Source organism: Opisthocomus hoazin, chromosome 1, assembly GCF_030867145.1.
Source record: "Opisthocomus hoazin isolate bOpiHoa1 chromosome 1, bOpiHoa1.hap1, whole genome shotgun sequence".
Lineage (NCBI taxonomy): Eukaryota > Metazoa > Chordata > Aves > Opisthocomiformes > Opisthocomidae > Opisthocomus > Opisthocomus hoazin.
The window spans coordinates 150,572,254-150,588,410 of NC_134414.1; the positions used below are offsets into that span (position 1 = coordinate 150,572,254).

The 16,157-nt window shown below is 44.8% G+C and overlaps 1 protein-coding gene across 1 annotated transcript; it reads left to right on the top strand.

Moving 5' to 3' along the window:
* Window positions 1-3,305: 3,305 nt before the first annotated feature.
* On the top strand, window positions 3,306-11,009 carry FGF6 (fibroblast growth factor 6). Its single transcript, XM_009938470.2, has 3 exons — window positions 3,306-3,857; window positions 4,773-4,876; window positions 6,889-11,009. The coding sequence occupies exons 1-3, from the start codon at window positions 3,509-3,511 to the stop codon at window positions 7,063-7,065; spliced, it is 630 nt and encodes a 209-aa protein (XP_009936772.2). The 5' UTR covers window positions 3,306-3,508; the 3' UTR covers window positions 7,066-11,009.
* Window positions 11,010-16,157: the final 5,148 nt, after the last annotated feature.

The following is a 16,157-nucleotide window of genomic DNA, read 5'->3' on the forward strand; positions in this document are numbered from 1 at the left end:
GTCTGTCCTCCCGCATTTGAATGAAGGACTGCTCTTTCCATGCCCTAAAATAGGGAGAGACTTTTAAGAGATTTGAAAATGGAACTTAGGACCCTAAGTCATTGTGCATTTTCGAAAGATGTGCTCTGCATCCGTATCACGTTACGGCTCAGCTGCGTGGCTTTTCCTAGACTATCTGAAAGTGGATCTGTACTGCTGTGTTCCAAAGGGGGATTATTTTAATATTGTACTAAAATAATGTCAATGAAAATTTGTTACTTTAATTAGGTGGTAAGCACTGTCATCCTGGGTCTTAAGTTTTTGAGTAAGCAGAGGCTGATTGCTGAAATAAATATCTACCATTTTGGAGTTCACAGGATTTATTTTACTGCAAATGTTATTGTTGTCTCCTCTGATGCCTTCCAAATTTCACTGGACACATGAAGCCAGGACAACATGCTATTTGAAAATCAGAAGGTCACAGTGTGTTGTCAGGAGACATTCACTTCATGGGCTAAGAGGACAAGTTTAACCAGAATGAGACACGTTTTAGAGGAGACAAGGCTTGCCTAATCGAATCAGAAGCTGCAGAACTTGCACAACAGTTCGTCTTGAGAGCACTTTGCTAATACACAGAAAACTCAGCAACCTGCTGGCCACAGATCAGGCCACAGGATGGTTCAAGACTCATTTCAGCTCCGTTGCAGACTTGCTGAGCTGTACAAGACTATGGTATACGCTTCATCTCTCAGCCAGACACCATTTCGTCTTAGGCCAGATACCAAAACTCGCTGTCTTATGAGGGCCAGATGTCCAAATTAAATCACAGTTTTAGCTATTTGGTTTCGCTTCCAGATCAAGCAAGAGAAGTCCTGATTTTCACAAGCAAGCAAGCTGGCCACACTTGCCATGCAGCGTGCTGCCAGAATTACTCGCTTAGCAAGAAACTGCGGGTGGGAGGCTGTCCTTTAGCTATCCCAGCCCACCACAGGTCTCAGCAGTCTCTTTCCAGCTGGGCTGACCGAAAGCCAAAGCAAGATGTTTGACAGACTTGGCAGAATTTAACCGTTGGGTACTACCATCTAGTATTCATTCTAGGATAGAGGGTACCGGGACGTGACAGGGTGCGTCCCACAAAGCGCTCCTTCGACGTGGGCCATCAGCACAGCTTGTTGGGAATCTGCGGTGGCAGGTGTGCCAGCACAAGACAGGGAAGCTCTTTTAGCCCATGCCTTGGCTTTGAAAAGAGAAACCTGATAAACGAGATGCAAAGATGTAAAGGTGATCAAAAGCCAATGATGGAAAGCTGGCTCTGCACCCTCCTCCTTCAACCCATGAAACCACCAAATGCTGTTTTGCCTGCTGATTAATGGCTGTATTCGGATTTCCCTTCTAGGAATTGATCATGAGCAAACTGCACAATTACACTTGAAACATTCTCTGGAGGGAAAAAAAATCAATTGGAAAGAAAATATTACAGAATATTAAGAATATTTTACAGATAGTGGTGGCTCTGAGATTTGGCAATGTTTCTAGGAGTTGCATGCACTAGGAATGGGCAAGTCTTCAGACTGCAGCTTTAAAACAACCTAGGAAATCAATGCTCCATCCCTGCAGTAGTGACCCTGGGCTTTATTTCACACCAATGTTGGCCTCATAACAACACTGCAGTTATGCTGAGGGACTGTAAAATACTAGTATTATTCCATGCCAAAAATTATATATGCATAGCTGAAAAATCATGAGATGAAGTAGAAGGCAGGAGAGAAAAGGGTCTGAAGGTTTCTATTGCGAGAAAAAGGCAGAAGATAACCCAAGCACTGCTTCAACACAGGCAGAGAGCCTTTGAAATGCTGCCTGGCACAAGCCAGGGTCTAGTCCAGTGGTTCCCAATCCTTTTTATAGCTGAGCCTTTCTCGAGAGAATAATCAGTGTTTCATACGTCACCGAATCTAACTGCTCACCTGCCTCAGGGCTGCCATCACCTCCCCTCCGCTCGTGGTGCTCCTGCTTGACTGTCAGCAGTATCTGAGGCCTCCTGTTACACCCCTGTTCACGTGAAACTCTGTGTCACGCCTGGCGTGCTCGGTTCAGTTACGCTTCCAGGCACTCTCCTTATTAACATGCAAGGATCTCAAATGACACAGACGACGCAAGTTCTGTGCTGTGAAAAGCTGCCAGACATATTGGCAAAAATATTTGCATAAATCTCAGCCATTTTCCTACCACTGCTGCATTAACAAGTCCTGTGAAACTAATGAAGACAAAAGTTTAACCTGTCCAGCTCCAAAGAAGCTGAAACAGCATCAGTGCCAAATGAGAGGAAATAAGTAAGACAGTCTGAGTAAGTGGAAGGAGAGGAAAATTAAGATGCTCATACATTATTACAAAAAAAAGAGTATTTGGGCTTGAGGAAAAGAGACAATGGAAGAGTAGGGAGGTGTGGCCGTTTCCCTTTTCCCTGTTCTTGAATACATTACCTAAGCCTTTGTCTTGCAAACACATATGCAATTGCACCCCTGCAAGAGTATTCAAAAGACCAGAACCCTACAAAGGTACGGATCCCACGGATCTCGGTGGGAGGCATCCCTGCCCGGATAAACGCGATCCTATGGAAGTCACCTCAGTGACAAGCATGGACACTTAAAAACGTATCAGCATCCCCAGCTGCGTGTAACTGCAAGCTCAGTGCTCCGTCCTGCGCGCCCCGCTCAGCAGAACCGCCGCTGCCAGCAGCAGAAATGTGCTGCGTAAAAACAGTAAGAGCCAACCGCGGGGCTTCCTCTCCCTTCAACACGGCTTACCTCTGTTTTAACCAGCCAGGAGCCCTCCTTTTAGAGGTACAGACGAGCTGTTCGTGCAGGGGCTGCTATAGTGAGAGGTGCCTGGGGTTTGCTAAGGGTGTGCGAAAAGAGCCACGGCCACTTCAAGCCATTTGTCCCCAGATATTGAGCTGCCCTGACGTACACTCGGCGATCGTGCCACCGAGGAAGTGGCTGCAGAGTTTTCATTGCTCGCTGATGAGGTCCATAACTGTTTTTACACCTTCTTCTCTAAATAAGGAAGCTGCCTGTGAGGCCTCCAACTGCCTGACCAGTTTGACTCTCTCGCTTTCAGCAGCCAGTGAAACCCCACTCCTGCCTCCGGTCTTGGGTGACAGCGTTCATCAAACCTCAGCCAGCCTGGGAGGACGGCAGGTTAGTGTTACAGCCGTGGCAGGCTTACCTTTGGCAGGCTGTTGATGTCAGAGTGATGATGTGGGGAGGGACGGCCTCTGCACTATAAAGATGGGTCAATCAAATATAACTGAGGCTGCCCACCGGAGAGCAGGATCTACAAAACATGGTCCCCACCAGTTTGAGTCCTGCTGGCCTGTCTCTGCTTCCAACCCAACTGCTATCGGGCTTTAGTTTCATGTCAGCAATCTCTACTTGCTTTCCAAAAATAAGCCTCTGCCGCCATGCTGAAGGGAGAAAACCAAGAAGGGCGGTATTTTTAGGGCCATTAATTCTGACCACGTGCCCAGGAGATGAACCGGATGGCCACTGCACAAAGACTTCTCATCACTATGTCCTGCGAAGACGGCATTCACTGGACGTTGCCTGCTTTTGTTCTCTTGGGTTTTCTAGCTGGGATTGCTTCAACACATCCAGTTGTAAGCAGAACTAATGGCACATTGCTGGAAAGAGGATGGCAATCTCTGTTGTCCAGGTCCATTGCTGGGATGTCAGGGGAGAAGTCAGATGTGAACTGGGAGAGTGACTATTTGCTAGGAATCAAGAGGCAGCGGAGGCTTTACTGCAACGTGGGCATCGGGTTTCACCTTCAAATCCTCCCAGACGGAAGGATAAGCGGAGTTCACAATGAAAACCAATACAGTGAGTTGCGTCCAGAAATGAAATAGAATAGATGTGACTTAATTGCTGTGAACTCTAGTAATTACCCTTCGTAGAATGCAAATGTTATTACTTGATATTATTAATCTGTGCTACATCTGTTGCCTTTTAAAAGTCTCTGGGATCAATAAACATTAGAACCCTCTAGGCTGAAACATGTCACAAATGCTTTGACAAATTTAGATACAACTTATTTTTACTCTGCTTTACTGCACAGAAGAGAAAAGTCAAGCCAGGCTGAAAACTATCTTTCTACTTCATTTGCTTACTCCTCACCTTATTATTTGCCTTTTGAATTTGGGGTGTTGCTGCTCTAGTTCAGAGTGTCAAAGCATGATTTTTGAATCCGAGCTGACTAGTACTTTTGTGACACTCAGTCACGCCAGGGGCTTGCTGTTCCTCTTTTGCTTGTTCTTATGGGTGATGTTCTGTAACTGTAAGATTAGACAAAAAGCATTAGCCCTATGGATTTGAATTTCCTGTAGAGGGCTGTTGCTAAAATCTTTTGCAGCTAAGATATCATGGGGGACTTCAAAATGCAAGCCACACTTCTCTAAAGCTCAGTAACAAACACTCTGGAATTACAGCATATTACATAAAAATAATTTACTTGCTAGAAAGCCCAAGAGTTGGACAAACCAGAAGAGTTTGATGGGGCAAAAGGATTATACAGCCTATGACTACAATTCCAGAATAATTATTTTTCGATCCTATGGTATGTAGGAAAAACCAAGATCTTCTCCATGTGTTTTTATTATGCTGGACTAGGGAGATAATTCTAATGAACAAAATGTGACAAGTTCATTAGGGTTTTAAAATATATCAGTTGTATCTGAATTGCTTTTGATTAGCTATAAATTCTGTGGTAACACTTCTATTGAACTTCTTATTTTCTAGGTCTGTTTGAAATATCCACTGTAGAGAGAGGTGTTGTTAGCCTGTTTGGTGTGAAAAGTGCTCTCTTCATTGCAATGAACAACAAGGGGAAGCTGTATGGAACGGTGAGTAGAAGTGCAAATAGTTTTTCAAGGCTGCAAAGGTTTTGGTTGTTTTGTCCTCCTGGAAATCCCTGATTAAAAGCACAAAAAATAGCCTTTCAGTTATAGGGATTCTGCCCAGCCCGGTGTCATCAGGGGTGTTTAGTGTGACAAGCAGCGTGACTGCTAGAGGTCTGTCATGTTAAAGCTGTCCCGTAAGACTGTACAGGGGGGACCCTAGGAAAGTTACTGTATTCTGCAAATAGCACAGGTTAATTAGATGGCAGCTTCTGAAGGCTCAGCACCACGAGCATGTTCTGGTAAGACTGAACCCCGCTGGTGCCCTTTCGCATTGCATTTTGCATAAAGCAAAAGGACGTACTCTGGAAAAGCCCCTACGAGCTGAAGCCTCTGTGTGTGTGTGTGTGTATATGTGTGCATGCGTGTGCATACACGTGTGTGTAGGACAGGTATAATTAAGAGTATCTATTTATTTTATTTATTAATTTATTTAATTTATTATCTACGCTAGCTATTGTGAGTAAAATCATGACCTTGTGCCTCCCCCTACCAAAAGCAACCACAGCATGAGGAATACCTAGGAAGTCTACCCTACAAAGTCAGCATATGCGCCTGGGTTTATGTTAAGGACCGGTTTTGTGAGATCAGCCCCAAAGGGTGAGAAAACAATAATAGCTATTAACAATGGTATGCAAGTCATGCTGAAACATCATCACCATCACCCTCATGTAGAAAGTGCTATCTATGGCATCGAAGGGCGATTTAATTTAATCGCCTGAACAAGGCGTCTCCAGCCTCCACTTTGGGCAATAGGCAAAAGCGTCCATCTCAGAGTAATGAATGGCGCTGATTGCGTTCATCTGTTTTGTCAAGAAATAACAAAGTCATTTCCTTTGAAACAGCTGTAATTTCAACAAAGTGTTTCAGCTGCTTAATAAAATGCTAAATATTGTGAAGGACCTGTAGCCATTACTAATCGGACAGATTCCTTCTCACGCAGATAATGAGAGTGGGACATTTTAAGGTTCATGTCTGATTTCGAGCACCTAAAAAGTGCCACAAGCCCAACTGCTTTGTTTGACTTCGTCTTTCTAAAGATATGTGGGGTTTGGCTCCAGAACTCCCTTTGATTTTTTTTTTCCCCCAGTTTCAATCAAGTCTTGTGTATTTTCAAAGACATTTTTAAAAATGTAAGAGATGTGCATTTTCCCTTGCACAATGGAGTGCCCAAGGTTAAACTCTTAAAAGTTTTGAATGGTGTTGTTACAAAGCTGTCCAAATAGAGCAGCACTAGTGGTGTCTCCTGTGCCAGACATTTGATGTCAGGGAATTATTCTGCCTTCTCTTTTAGTTTTCTCGGCTCTCTGCCTTTGTCTCCTGCATGTCCTTGTACCTCTTCTTTCAGATAACTCGCTCTCCTTGGATTTACATGATGCAACACAAAGAAAAATAAAACTGTTTTCCCAGCTTAGAACCTGCTGCATATCTCACCATCAGTTAAATATAATATCACTAATGATTTAACAAAAGAAGAGATTCAGTGCTAATCTGAAGTCTTATTCAAATGCCTTATTCAAAGAAATAGTTGTCCCTGGACGTTGCTGTTTGTAAGAACTGAAGGTTCTGACAGCCTGCATACAATTCTTTTATAAATTACAGGACCTCTTTCAGGGGAAAGGTGTGAAATAAAGCTACATCACTTGGGCAACAGTGCCTGATGCTGACAGAAGTCATTGCTTGCAAATAAAATGAAGAAATCCATGATTTATGATGAATTAACTTGATCTGTTACAGGAAGTACACGGTCCATTATCTGGACAGGTGGCATTTGAGTTCATCTGACACCAAATTAGCACCAAGGAGGGAGATTTATTGTGGGATGCAGTCACCCGGCACCATCTGTTGCACACTGCAGCAAGTTCTTCTGTAAAAACGCTAGTAAGAAAAATGAATTGAGTCCTCGTGAAATATTTACTGTACCTGATTTGTTCTCCCCTCCCCCCTCCGTTCTTTAGGCTGTTTTCCAGGATGAATGCAAATTCAAAGAAACCTTGCTGCCCAATAACTACAACGCGTATGAATCCAATGCTTACCGTGGTGCTTACGTAGCACTCAGCAAACATGGAAGGGTGAAGAGAGGAAACAAGGTTTCTCCTGCTATGACAGTGACCCACTTTCTACCGAGAATATGAACATGAGCAAAGCAGAAGATTAAATCCCAGGAAGAACTGTTTCATTTTGCACATGGGAATAATCTCCCAGGTAAAGTATTTATACTGTTCATTGAAAAAAAAATCTATATATGTATGTGTATATTTGGATAAAAATATTTGTACTAGATTCATCACATAGCATTTGTAATATGATGCTGCTTCTCTTCTACTCTGTACAAATTTTACATGGCTGTGTGCCTCCTTTGGTGCTGAAGAGAGAAAAATGCAAGCTGGAGTGCAAAGGAAAAAAAGTATTTGGAAGATATAGAACGGCTGCGGACAATAGTCTAATCAATCATAGCTCATTTGCTAATTAATATGAATTACCTCAGATAATAACCTTTCATAGTGAGCTGTTTACGTGTCACGGGCCAAGTCATCAGATGACTCTGCTTCACCAGAGCTTCAAGCAGTTCACTCCATCTGAATATCTGCCTGCACCTCCTCTTCTACACACTGTGTGGTCTCATAAATTCCTCAATCTGTGCTGATCAGTAGAGTGCCAGTTCCACAAGCGCTGCTACACAAGAAAACTGCCTATGCCCAGACCCTCTCTGTCTCTGCAGGGATTCTCCAGGGTCTCCTTTCATGGACTCATTGGCAAAATGAAGACCTACAATCAGTTTCTATTAGGAAGGGACAAAGGATGAATAGCAGATGGGTCCCAAATGCAAAACATATTTGGAGCTGATGATCTTGAAAGCTGCCCCTTGGGCATTTTGTGAGCTTAGTTTAGACCTACCTCAAATATAGATGTGTACATCTTTAATATAAATACATGTGTATATATATAGACATGGGATGTGTGAGTGTGTGTGTATGTAATATCATACTTCTAATGAATCAGTCATCCCAGTCTCTAGATGCCCAGGTGCCTTTTTACGTGCACACAAGTAAAAGAACGTAAATATTTAAAGGCACTGTATTTAGTTTAGGCTGAACCTTTTTAATCTCTAAGAACTAGAACTTGTCTGCAGGATGCATTTTATAAAATGCACGAAATTCATGAAAGTTTCCAGCAAAAGGTTATTTTAGAAAACTTCTCTGTTTTGGATTCCCTTCTATTTACTGCTTTATTTTTTTCTTCTATATCCTACCTCACTGAGGTATGAAGGACAGAGCAACAAGGAGGTTATACAAACGTGCCTTCCTGGGTTGGGCCAGAGGAATTTGTGCCGTAATTCCAATTTCTGTCACTCGCAAAGCATCAGTTTCAGAGACAACACAGCAAGCTGCATGAAATACTCTCCAGATCTCTCCTAGAAGCCATACAAATGGCACATAACCTTGCCTTACTATTTTGACAACCTTTTTCCAGATCACCAATGAAGCTACATTCTCCGTGCCTTTAAAAGAGTATTTCAAGAGGCCCCAAGTCAATAGTCACTATAAATGTCAGTTACCAGAAGCCTTGAGATTCCTGCATTGATGGCATGCTCCTAAATTTGAAACCAGATTCAGTGAAATGTCAGAGCATGAGCATTTTCAGCATAGATGAACCATGCTGCTGCAGAATTGAACATCTGAGTGCAAGATAATCTCCCACGTCCAGCCAAAATGTGGCTATGTCCAGCCTTGACATGCCATTCTATTTGCAGGGGGTGTCTATTCATGATGAATATGAGCCTTCTGCCATGCATGAAAAAAACAGTCAGGGCCAGATCCTCAGTTGGAGTAAACCAGCCTAGTAAGACTCTCAGTACATGGCTGCAGAAGATTTGGCCCAAAGAGCACACCTACGGGGATGTATCTACAGCCACGCTTTCTGAAAAACTAAGACAAATGTTTTGTGAACAAGATACAGTTTTCCAGCTACTTTTGTGTGATTTATACTTGAATTTTATTTTGCTCAAATGTGAGTGATGATCACAGTGTAAAAGAAGAGAAAAAAGAATGGAATACAGCTTACAGTGCATGAACGGGACGCTTTGGGTATGGCAAAGGAAAGGAGTTACTCTTCGTTTTCTGGTCTTGCAGTATGTAGAGAGAAGCCAAGTTGGCACACTTTGTTCATCCACAATGTGTGCAGCAGTTTGCTTTGGAAAAATGTGCATTTTAAGAGAAAAAGCAGGATGTTTTGATTGGGGAGAGTGGGTCAGAGAAAAGTTGGAAAATATCAGACAGCTACATCGACCTGGAGTCCCAAGAGGTGCAGTAGAAAGACTACAGCTGTGCTGAAATACATTAGCTGGAAACCTGTGTCCTTGTGTTGTATTCCTAATTGTCTTTGAAATTAAGTTGGAAGAAGGGTGGAAGAGTACATGGACGTAGAAGAAACCACAGTTTGAATGCTGACACACAAGTTTGTTTCAGATTACAGCTTTAACCAGTGTCCTTAGGTTAGGATGAAGTCTGCTTCCTCTTAAACCAGTGCAGTCTAGAGTAATTTATTGTTGCCAGTACTGACAAATATTGGGATAGCTGGCATAAAAGGTGAGAATCAAACTCACTGACTCCATTTTGCACATACTGGTCAACAGCGAGAACAAACTGTAGACCAGGTCACAAGAAGCCTGTTTGGCTGCAGCCTGCTGGGCTGAGCTTGTTATTATGAACTGCAGACCCCTGCGGGTGCAGTTTTGGTGGGCATTTGGAAAGTCTCACCAATCACTCTGCTGAGTTACTCTTTACGCCACTGCTTTTTCCATATTACTTATCAAAGTCAGCCAGATGAATATTGAAGTCAACAATGAAATGAAAAAAGGTCTCCCAGTGCCAGGAATTGCGACTAGTATGAGAGTGAGTCGAGTGACTGTCAGAAGTGATAATGAAAGATGCCGTTGTCAGGAGTGGTAAGCTTGGCAGGAAACCCCTCCAGGACAACCCGTGGAGTACCGCAGGGTTGTGGAGTTTTAGACTAGTTGGATATGGTACTTTGACAGAGGTGCTTCTTAAGTGCATGACTACTTTCAAGAGAGAAGTCAAGGCGCTTGTTGACACATTGCTGTGGATGTGCAAGCAGTCCAGGGGCAGCTCCTCGTAGCAGAATGCACTGCGGCAGTGTTTGAGAAGTTACACGACTTGCCTGGGGAGTGGCCTGATCCTGTTCTGCCTCATGCTTCATTAGCTAAATTCCACCTCCTTCTCCTCAGGCCGTTATCACCTGTATGGGAGAAGGAGGATTTAGGAAGACCACCACCCGTTATACACACTTCAGGATAAAGTTGTTGAGCTGGCAGAGAGGGAAAGAAACCCAAACCATTTGTAAGCTGAATGTACATGATACAGAGGCTATGGAGAGAGTACGGGCATAGTCTGGCCAGCTCTCAAGCAAAACTTACTTCAGAAGAATAGTTCCATGGATATGTGACCATGTAAAGAAAACTTGTGAAAGTAAAGGAGTTTCCCAGATCGGGGCCAAATTAGGAATCGATTACTGACAGTTCTTGCGGTGCTCCCTTTCAAAGCGTATCTCATCTCAGTGTGCAGTAATGTGGAGTCACAAAACGGGCTACAGGCTTTGAGAGCATTGCTGTGAATGCCCCACGCTGGCCTGCCTTGCCCATAATTTGCACATGGGATTCTCCTGTGGAGTTGATACCTGTTTTCAAGGTTTCTTCTTCCATAGGCAAATCCCATAATAAGTGAAGACCTAATCCACCTCTGTCAGATACCAGTCTTGACTGGAACTGAATCATGTTCTTAAATAGTCCATGTTCTTAAATAGTTTTCCCCAAACATGCAGAGATGCAGACACACACACAGTGGAAAAGCAGAGTAATTTTTGTATACCTCACTGACTATTTCAATTCCAAAATTTTATTTTGCACAGTAAAATGGTGCCAAAGTTCTCACATTATTTTTTTTTTCACTAAAATATACCTCATATTCTGACTCAATACGGACTCACAATTGAGACTGTAAATTTGCAAGAAATACCAAACTGTCCAATTAATTGTTTGTGAAATTGCTTCTATTTTTATATGTATGTGCTGCGCACAATAGTTTAATGTATTCATAAAATAAACTTTTATACATTTTTGGTAGTGTTTTGACTCCAAATCCCTCTTTAGTGTTTTTCCTTGCTTCAGAGCCGCTGTATTAAACACACCCCCTTCCCTCACCCCCCGTTTTTATCCACCTCTAGAACCAGAGGATATATTGGTACACTCAAAAGTGTGGTAGACTCTTGTGTTTTTCCAACTTTTTTCCTGGGAAGTGATAATAGAGTCGTGCTTGTTGTAGAGAATCTGGGAGTTTCACAGAAGGAAAATAAAATTGCAATCTGACTGAAGATGAGCTGTCATACTCACCTAAATGATCTTTTTACCTGGGGAGGTTCTAGCGCTGCTATCCTGTTGGTAATGCTCTTCAGTGTAGAACTGCCCATGCATATCCCTTGCCTTATTAAATAAGAAAGGATTTTTTTTTTATTTTTTATTCTTCTTGCTTGGGGCAGCTTCCTGGATCCATCTCTAAAATGTTTTGCCTCACTGTGCCTCAGAGTTGAGTGCTTTGGAAACCCTGCTACATTTCACTGATTTGGTAATATTTGCTTTCCATCCCTCCCCTCCCGAGCTGTCACCTAATCAGTCCTTCTGTTACAGGACTGCAGACCACTCCCAGTCTGGGAAACCAAACTAAAGTGTGAGAAACCAATAGCTGGGAATCTGCTGCCTGCTTTTTGGTTCGGCTGCGCTGTTTAATCCGCAGCCAGCACGATAATCGCAGAGCAGACAAGTCTCCAAAGCGCTGATTGCTGGCAGCCCTGCTCAGGAGCGCAAGAGCATCAGCACCACCATGCTGGCGAAACGCCGTTCCCTGCAGTTGTGTTTCAGCTGCCTACGCTCCCCCACAGCAACCCCCTTGGCTTACAAGCGGGCAGAAATCCTCGCCTGTCGTTGCCCTGTGTACGTGCCACGATTCACCGGAGAGAGGTCTGTGTTTCACTGGTGGGTTAAGCAACACTTCTGCCTGCTACAGAAGTGCCTTGTTTACCTCTCTGAAGGCCAGTCGCCGTAGGCAGAAGTGGGAACGGGAGAAGATACACAGCCCACACGCAGGGACTGGAAACAACAGGACAAACTGGCAGCTGATGTAAACCAACCCAGCCCCAGCAAAACAAAAACATAAATGATCTGGTAAGGAACCATCTGCAGAGGCACTGGCCAGCTCACAAGACAGCCCCTCAGACCCAGGCTGGTTTCTGCTCCCTGGATTGCAGTTTGCCCTTTGGAAGGTGATGCTGGCCAGATGTACCTAGGTGCACTCAGGTCCCTCAGATCAAGGGATGAAAAATCTTTAGGGAATTTGGAGGACAAGAGATAGTGGCTAAGCCTCTAGGAAGACCAGGAAATTTGTGGCTGGACACTGCTCGGTTTACATAATTTTCTGCTTCCTCCCAGGTCATTTGAAACTTAACGGTATACCTGTTCCTACAGGTACGGCTGTGACACAGTAGCCTTATTCTTCTCCTCACCACTTCAGCTTGGGTTCCCACCTCAGCAACTCTGCACTGCTCATCTCAGGCTCTGTTCCCAAGACTGTAAAGCTATGGGATGTTTGTCAGGGAAGGAGAAGCTTTAAAAGACAAGGAAAAATGCAATTTAAAAGAAATTTGATCAAATGGATTTAAAAGGGACCTCTCCTAGCTCCCTGCATTAAGCCTGTCCGTCTTCTTTCTTCCACGTCTTCTTGTCTGACTCGTCACTGAAAATATAATTGCTCCTCTGAAAAGTCTCTCCTTGTACCCAGAGCAGAGCAGTGAAGTATCCCAGCGTGTCCCTTCTCTCCCCCCTCCCCCAAGTCACGATGCCCTCTGTGTCCCCTGGCCTGAAGCCATTGGCAGAGACCCATATTAATCCACTTACTCAGGATCTGGCTTCTCTGATGACCCACCATCTATATGAGGCAGCAGGTGCTGTTTTCATTAGCTCGATGAGCCTGGGTCAATAGCTCCTGATAGACATCCCAGCCCTGAGCTGGCTGGAGGTTACAGTGCGAGGCGCACAGGTGAAAACAGGCAGCATTGCACCTTCCTGAAGCCAGCAAAAACTGCTCAGCAACGGTAGAGAGATGAAAAAATATTAATAAATTTGTAAATATGTATGAAAAAGCAGGAAATACTTCCTACTCCAAGAAAGCTGTGGCCTGAATAGGTGTTGCCCTGGGAACATCCTGGTCATAGAATCAGATGGGAAGCGACTGCTGGAGGGCCTGAATCCAACCTCTAGCTCAGTGCAGGACCGACTTCAGAGCTAGGGGAAGTTGTACCAGGGAGAACCTGCTCTATCCACTCCCTGCAACAGCCCCTGTGGTAGCCTCATGGTCCGTTAAGCTCTGGATGAAACTCTGAAAAGCAACTCAGAAGGGGTCAATCGCAGACAGATGTCTCAAAGGAGTCACCAGCGCAGCTCGTGCTTTGCTGGAAGGCGGTCGAAGAGCTGATGGCATCTTCCTGTGGGGCCTTGACACAAGCCACATCTGTCCTGCACACCGAGCGGAAAATGTCCTGCCTGGTGGAACTCTTCCCTACCAACACAAATGGCTGCAGAAATCATCTGAAGGATTCAGAAGCGAAAGGAAAAAAGGAGAAAAAAAAACAACAAAAAAAAAGGCTTTCTGACAACTCACGGATGCAAGGCTACCTCAGCTGCAGGTACACAAGATCTGGGGGAAGCAGCGGGTAGATGAGTCGGGTGGCTTTCCCCAGACCACTTCCAGGGAACAGGAGGGCAGCAGTGCCATTCCCAAATCTGAACGCCCCCCAAGCCTGCGGTGCGAGAGACAGGCAGAAGGAGCCTGAGCTCCCGAGGCTGATCGCTGCGCTTCTTCCTTGGCCGTTGTTATCATCGCCCTCTGGTGGCTCTTCTGTGATTTAGCAGCTCCACCTAAATTCTGTTCTTTAGACCAAGCGTGGGCTCTGCACCGCGGGCCTGGGCACGAGGGGGAAAGGAGGCGACCAGCTGATGGCTGTGGTAGGATTTAGGGTTCGGGTCCCTCGATGTGTTAGTATCTGCTGCACTCCTTACGCAGGAACGGCAATTCTAACCGGGAAGCCGCAGAACACCGTATTTGGGATTCAGGCGTCTTCCTGCTGAGCGACTTTTTTGAACACAAGGCAGGGAAATCGATCAAGAAAACCACTTTGCTGTCACTCCAAATTTGCCAGCCCGAGGATTTGCCAAGGTTTTTTTGCAAAAATAAAACCTGAGCCTACGCGTCAAAAGCAGTGCCACATGGAACGCCTGAAAGGACATAAAATGACAAAGCTCCTTGAATCCCCCGGCTATTCCTCACGATGCCTGTGGCAGGAATTACGGCTTAGCAGCATGGAGCACCTTGCGTAGGAAAGCAGAAAGCAGCAGCCTTTTCCAAATTATACTGAAGACAGCAATTTCAAAGCACGTTAAGGAATCCCTTTTTTTTCCTGTTACCTCACTAAGCGCATTATCACAAGTAGTGCTGTGGGACCATAGGTGATCACAAGCGGTGCAGTCTCCAGTTCACGGACTACCTGAGATGCTGTTTGCAGGAGCAGGAGCCCCTGGGGAAGCTGCTGGTGCTCTGGCTGCCAAGGGGCACTGTGTCTCCTGCAGAAACGATAATTTGGGGGGGAACAGAAGGAAAAAAAATACAGGAGGGGTCACTCACACACTTAGAAACAAGCATATTATTAAGAAATTCACTGAACAGTGATTTACTTCACCATCAGAATCTAGAGCATCATACAAACGCTATAACCACCCCTCCATCAACTACTGAGCTAGCACAGTTTTTCTAGAAGGGTGGCAGCTACTGTACTAGAGCTTCATGAAAAAATGTAACTAGAGATTTCCTCCCAGGAAAATATAGGCTTTCAATTCAGTAAAAAAACCCCAGCTTTCTGATAAGTTGTTTACTTTCCTTAGAACGTGCAAATGGGTACATCAGAAAAGTGATAACTGAAAGCATTTTGCTTTCCAGAAGTTTTCACTCATGTCTTTTAGATCAAGAAAGTTTATGGCAGAAAACATCAGGTTTTATTTAATAGATCCTTGTTTTCTGTGTTGTAGGAAAAGAAAACTTTTCTCTCTAGTTTAAATGATAGATGTGTGAGACATCTTAGTGTTAACACATTTTTCTTTCTTTTTTAAAAGTGAATCTACTGGGAAGTAACAGGCTGACACAGTCTGAGACCGAAGAGTCAGCCTGTGCATGATGCACATAAACACCACCTGACATTTATGCTGCTAGAAGCAAGGTAGGAAGCAGGTTCAGGCTTGCTCGGTGTATTTAATCTAAGCCTCCAGGACAGTCTCTGTGAGTTTCTGCACAGGACCCCAATGCTGATCCTGGGAGTGGGAAAAGGGGTTGGGACACAATCTTGAATCTCATGGGAACCTGAGGACCCAATTGCCTCTGGTTCCTTTTCCCCTTATTGACTTGGTATTGCATGGAGGAGACGACAGCACGGACATCACAGGGTCTCCGGCAGCTCTGGAAAGCCTGTCTTCTAGGAGCCATGATGATAAACCACAGCAAAGGTGAGAACTGGACCCAGCTGGTACATCAGCTGAACTCAGCCTTGCAGAAGGCCAGGCCAACAACCCCAACCAAGGGGCCGGTCTTGTCTGAAGCCTTCAGGACTGGGGCAGAGCCAAGCGAAGGCGTCAGAGCTTCTTAACAGCACATTTGGGGGCAGCAATAGTGAAGCAGGGTGTGCTCCAGCAGCATTTCTTTTTGGAGAGAGAGAAAAGGAGATGCCCCAGAAAAAACATCTGGGGAGATGGGACTGGAGAATGCAGAGGGAAGAAAAGGAAAGGAAAAAAGGGAAGACAGGTGAGGTAAAATCAACACCTGACAAAAACACAGATGAAGGCACCAGAGATATTTTTCTCCTAATTCCGATGTCTATGAAAAAAATCATCTGACTGCGAAATGAATGCATTGAAGAGCAGGCGCTACCCAAATAGCAGCCTTGGTGCCACAGCCCTCCCCGCTGAGCTGCGAGACAGCCTGCCTGACCATCCCATGCGAGCACCACGCAGCGGCTCTCCAGCCACGCAGGACCTCAGCCCTGCAACCCCTGCAGAGGGACCGGCCTTCCCCTGGGCGCTGGCGTCCCCACAGCGCCAAGCCCTTACTGGTCC

What these genes read in the sequence shown, in the direction of transcription:
- FGF6 (XM_009938470.2), top strand. Translation starts at nt 3,509, where the DNA reads ATGAACCGGATGGCCACTGCACAAAGACTTCTCATCACTATGTCCTGC. An exon ending in TCACAATGAAAACCAATACA is followed by an intron (nt 3,858 to 4,772) that starts GTGAGTTGCGTC and finishes CTTATTTTCTAG; the next exon opens with GTCTGTTTGAAATATCCACT. An exon ending in AGGGGAAGCTGTATGGAACG is followed by an intron (nt 4,877 to 6,888) that starts GTGAGTAGAAGT and finishes TCCGTTCTTTAG; the next exon opens with GCTGTTTTCCAGGATGAATG.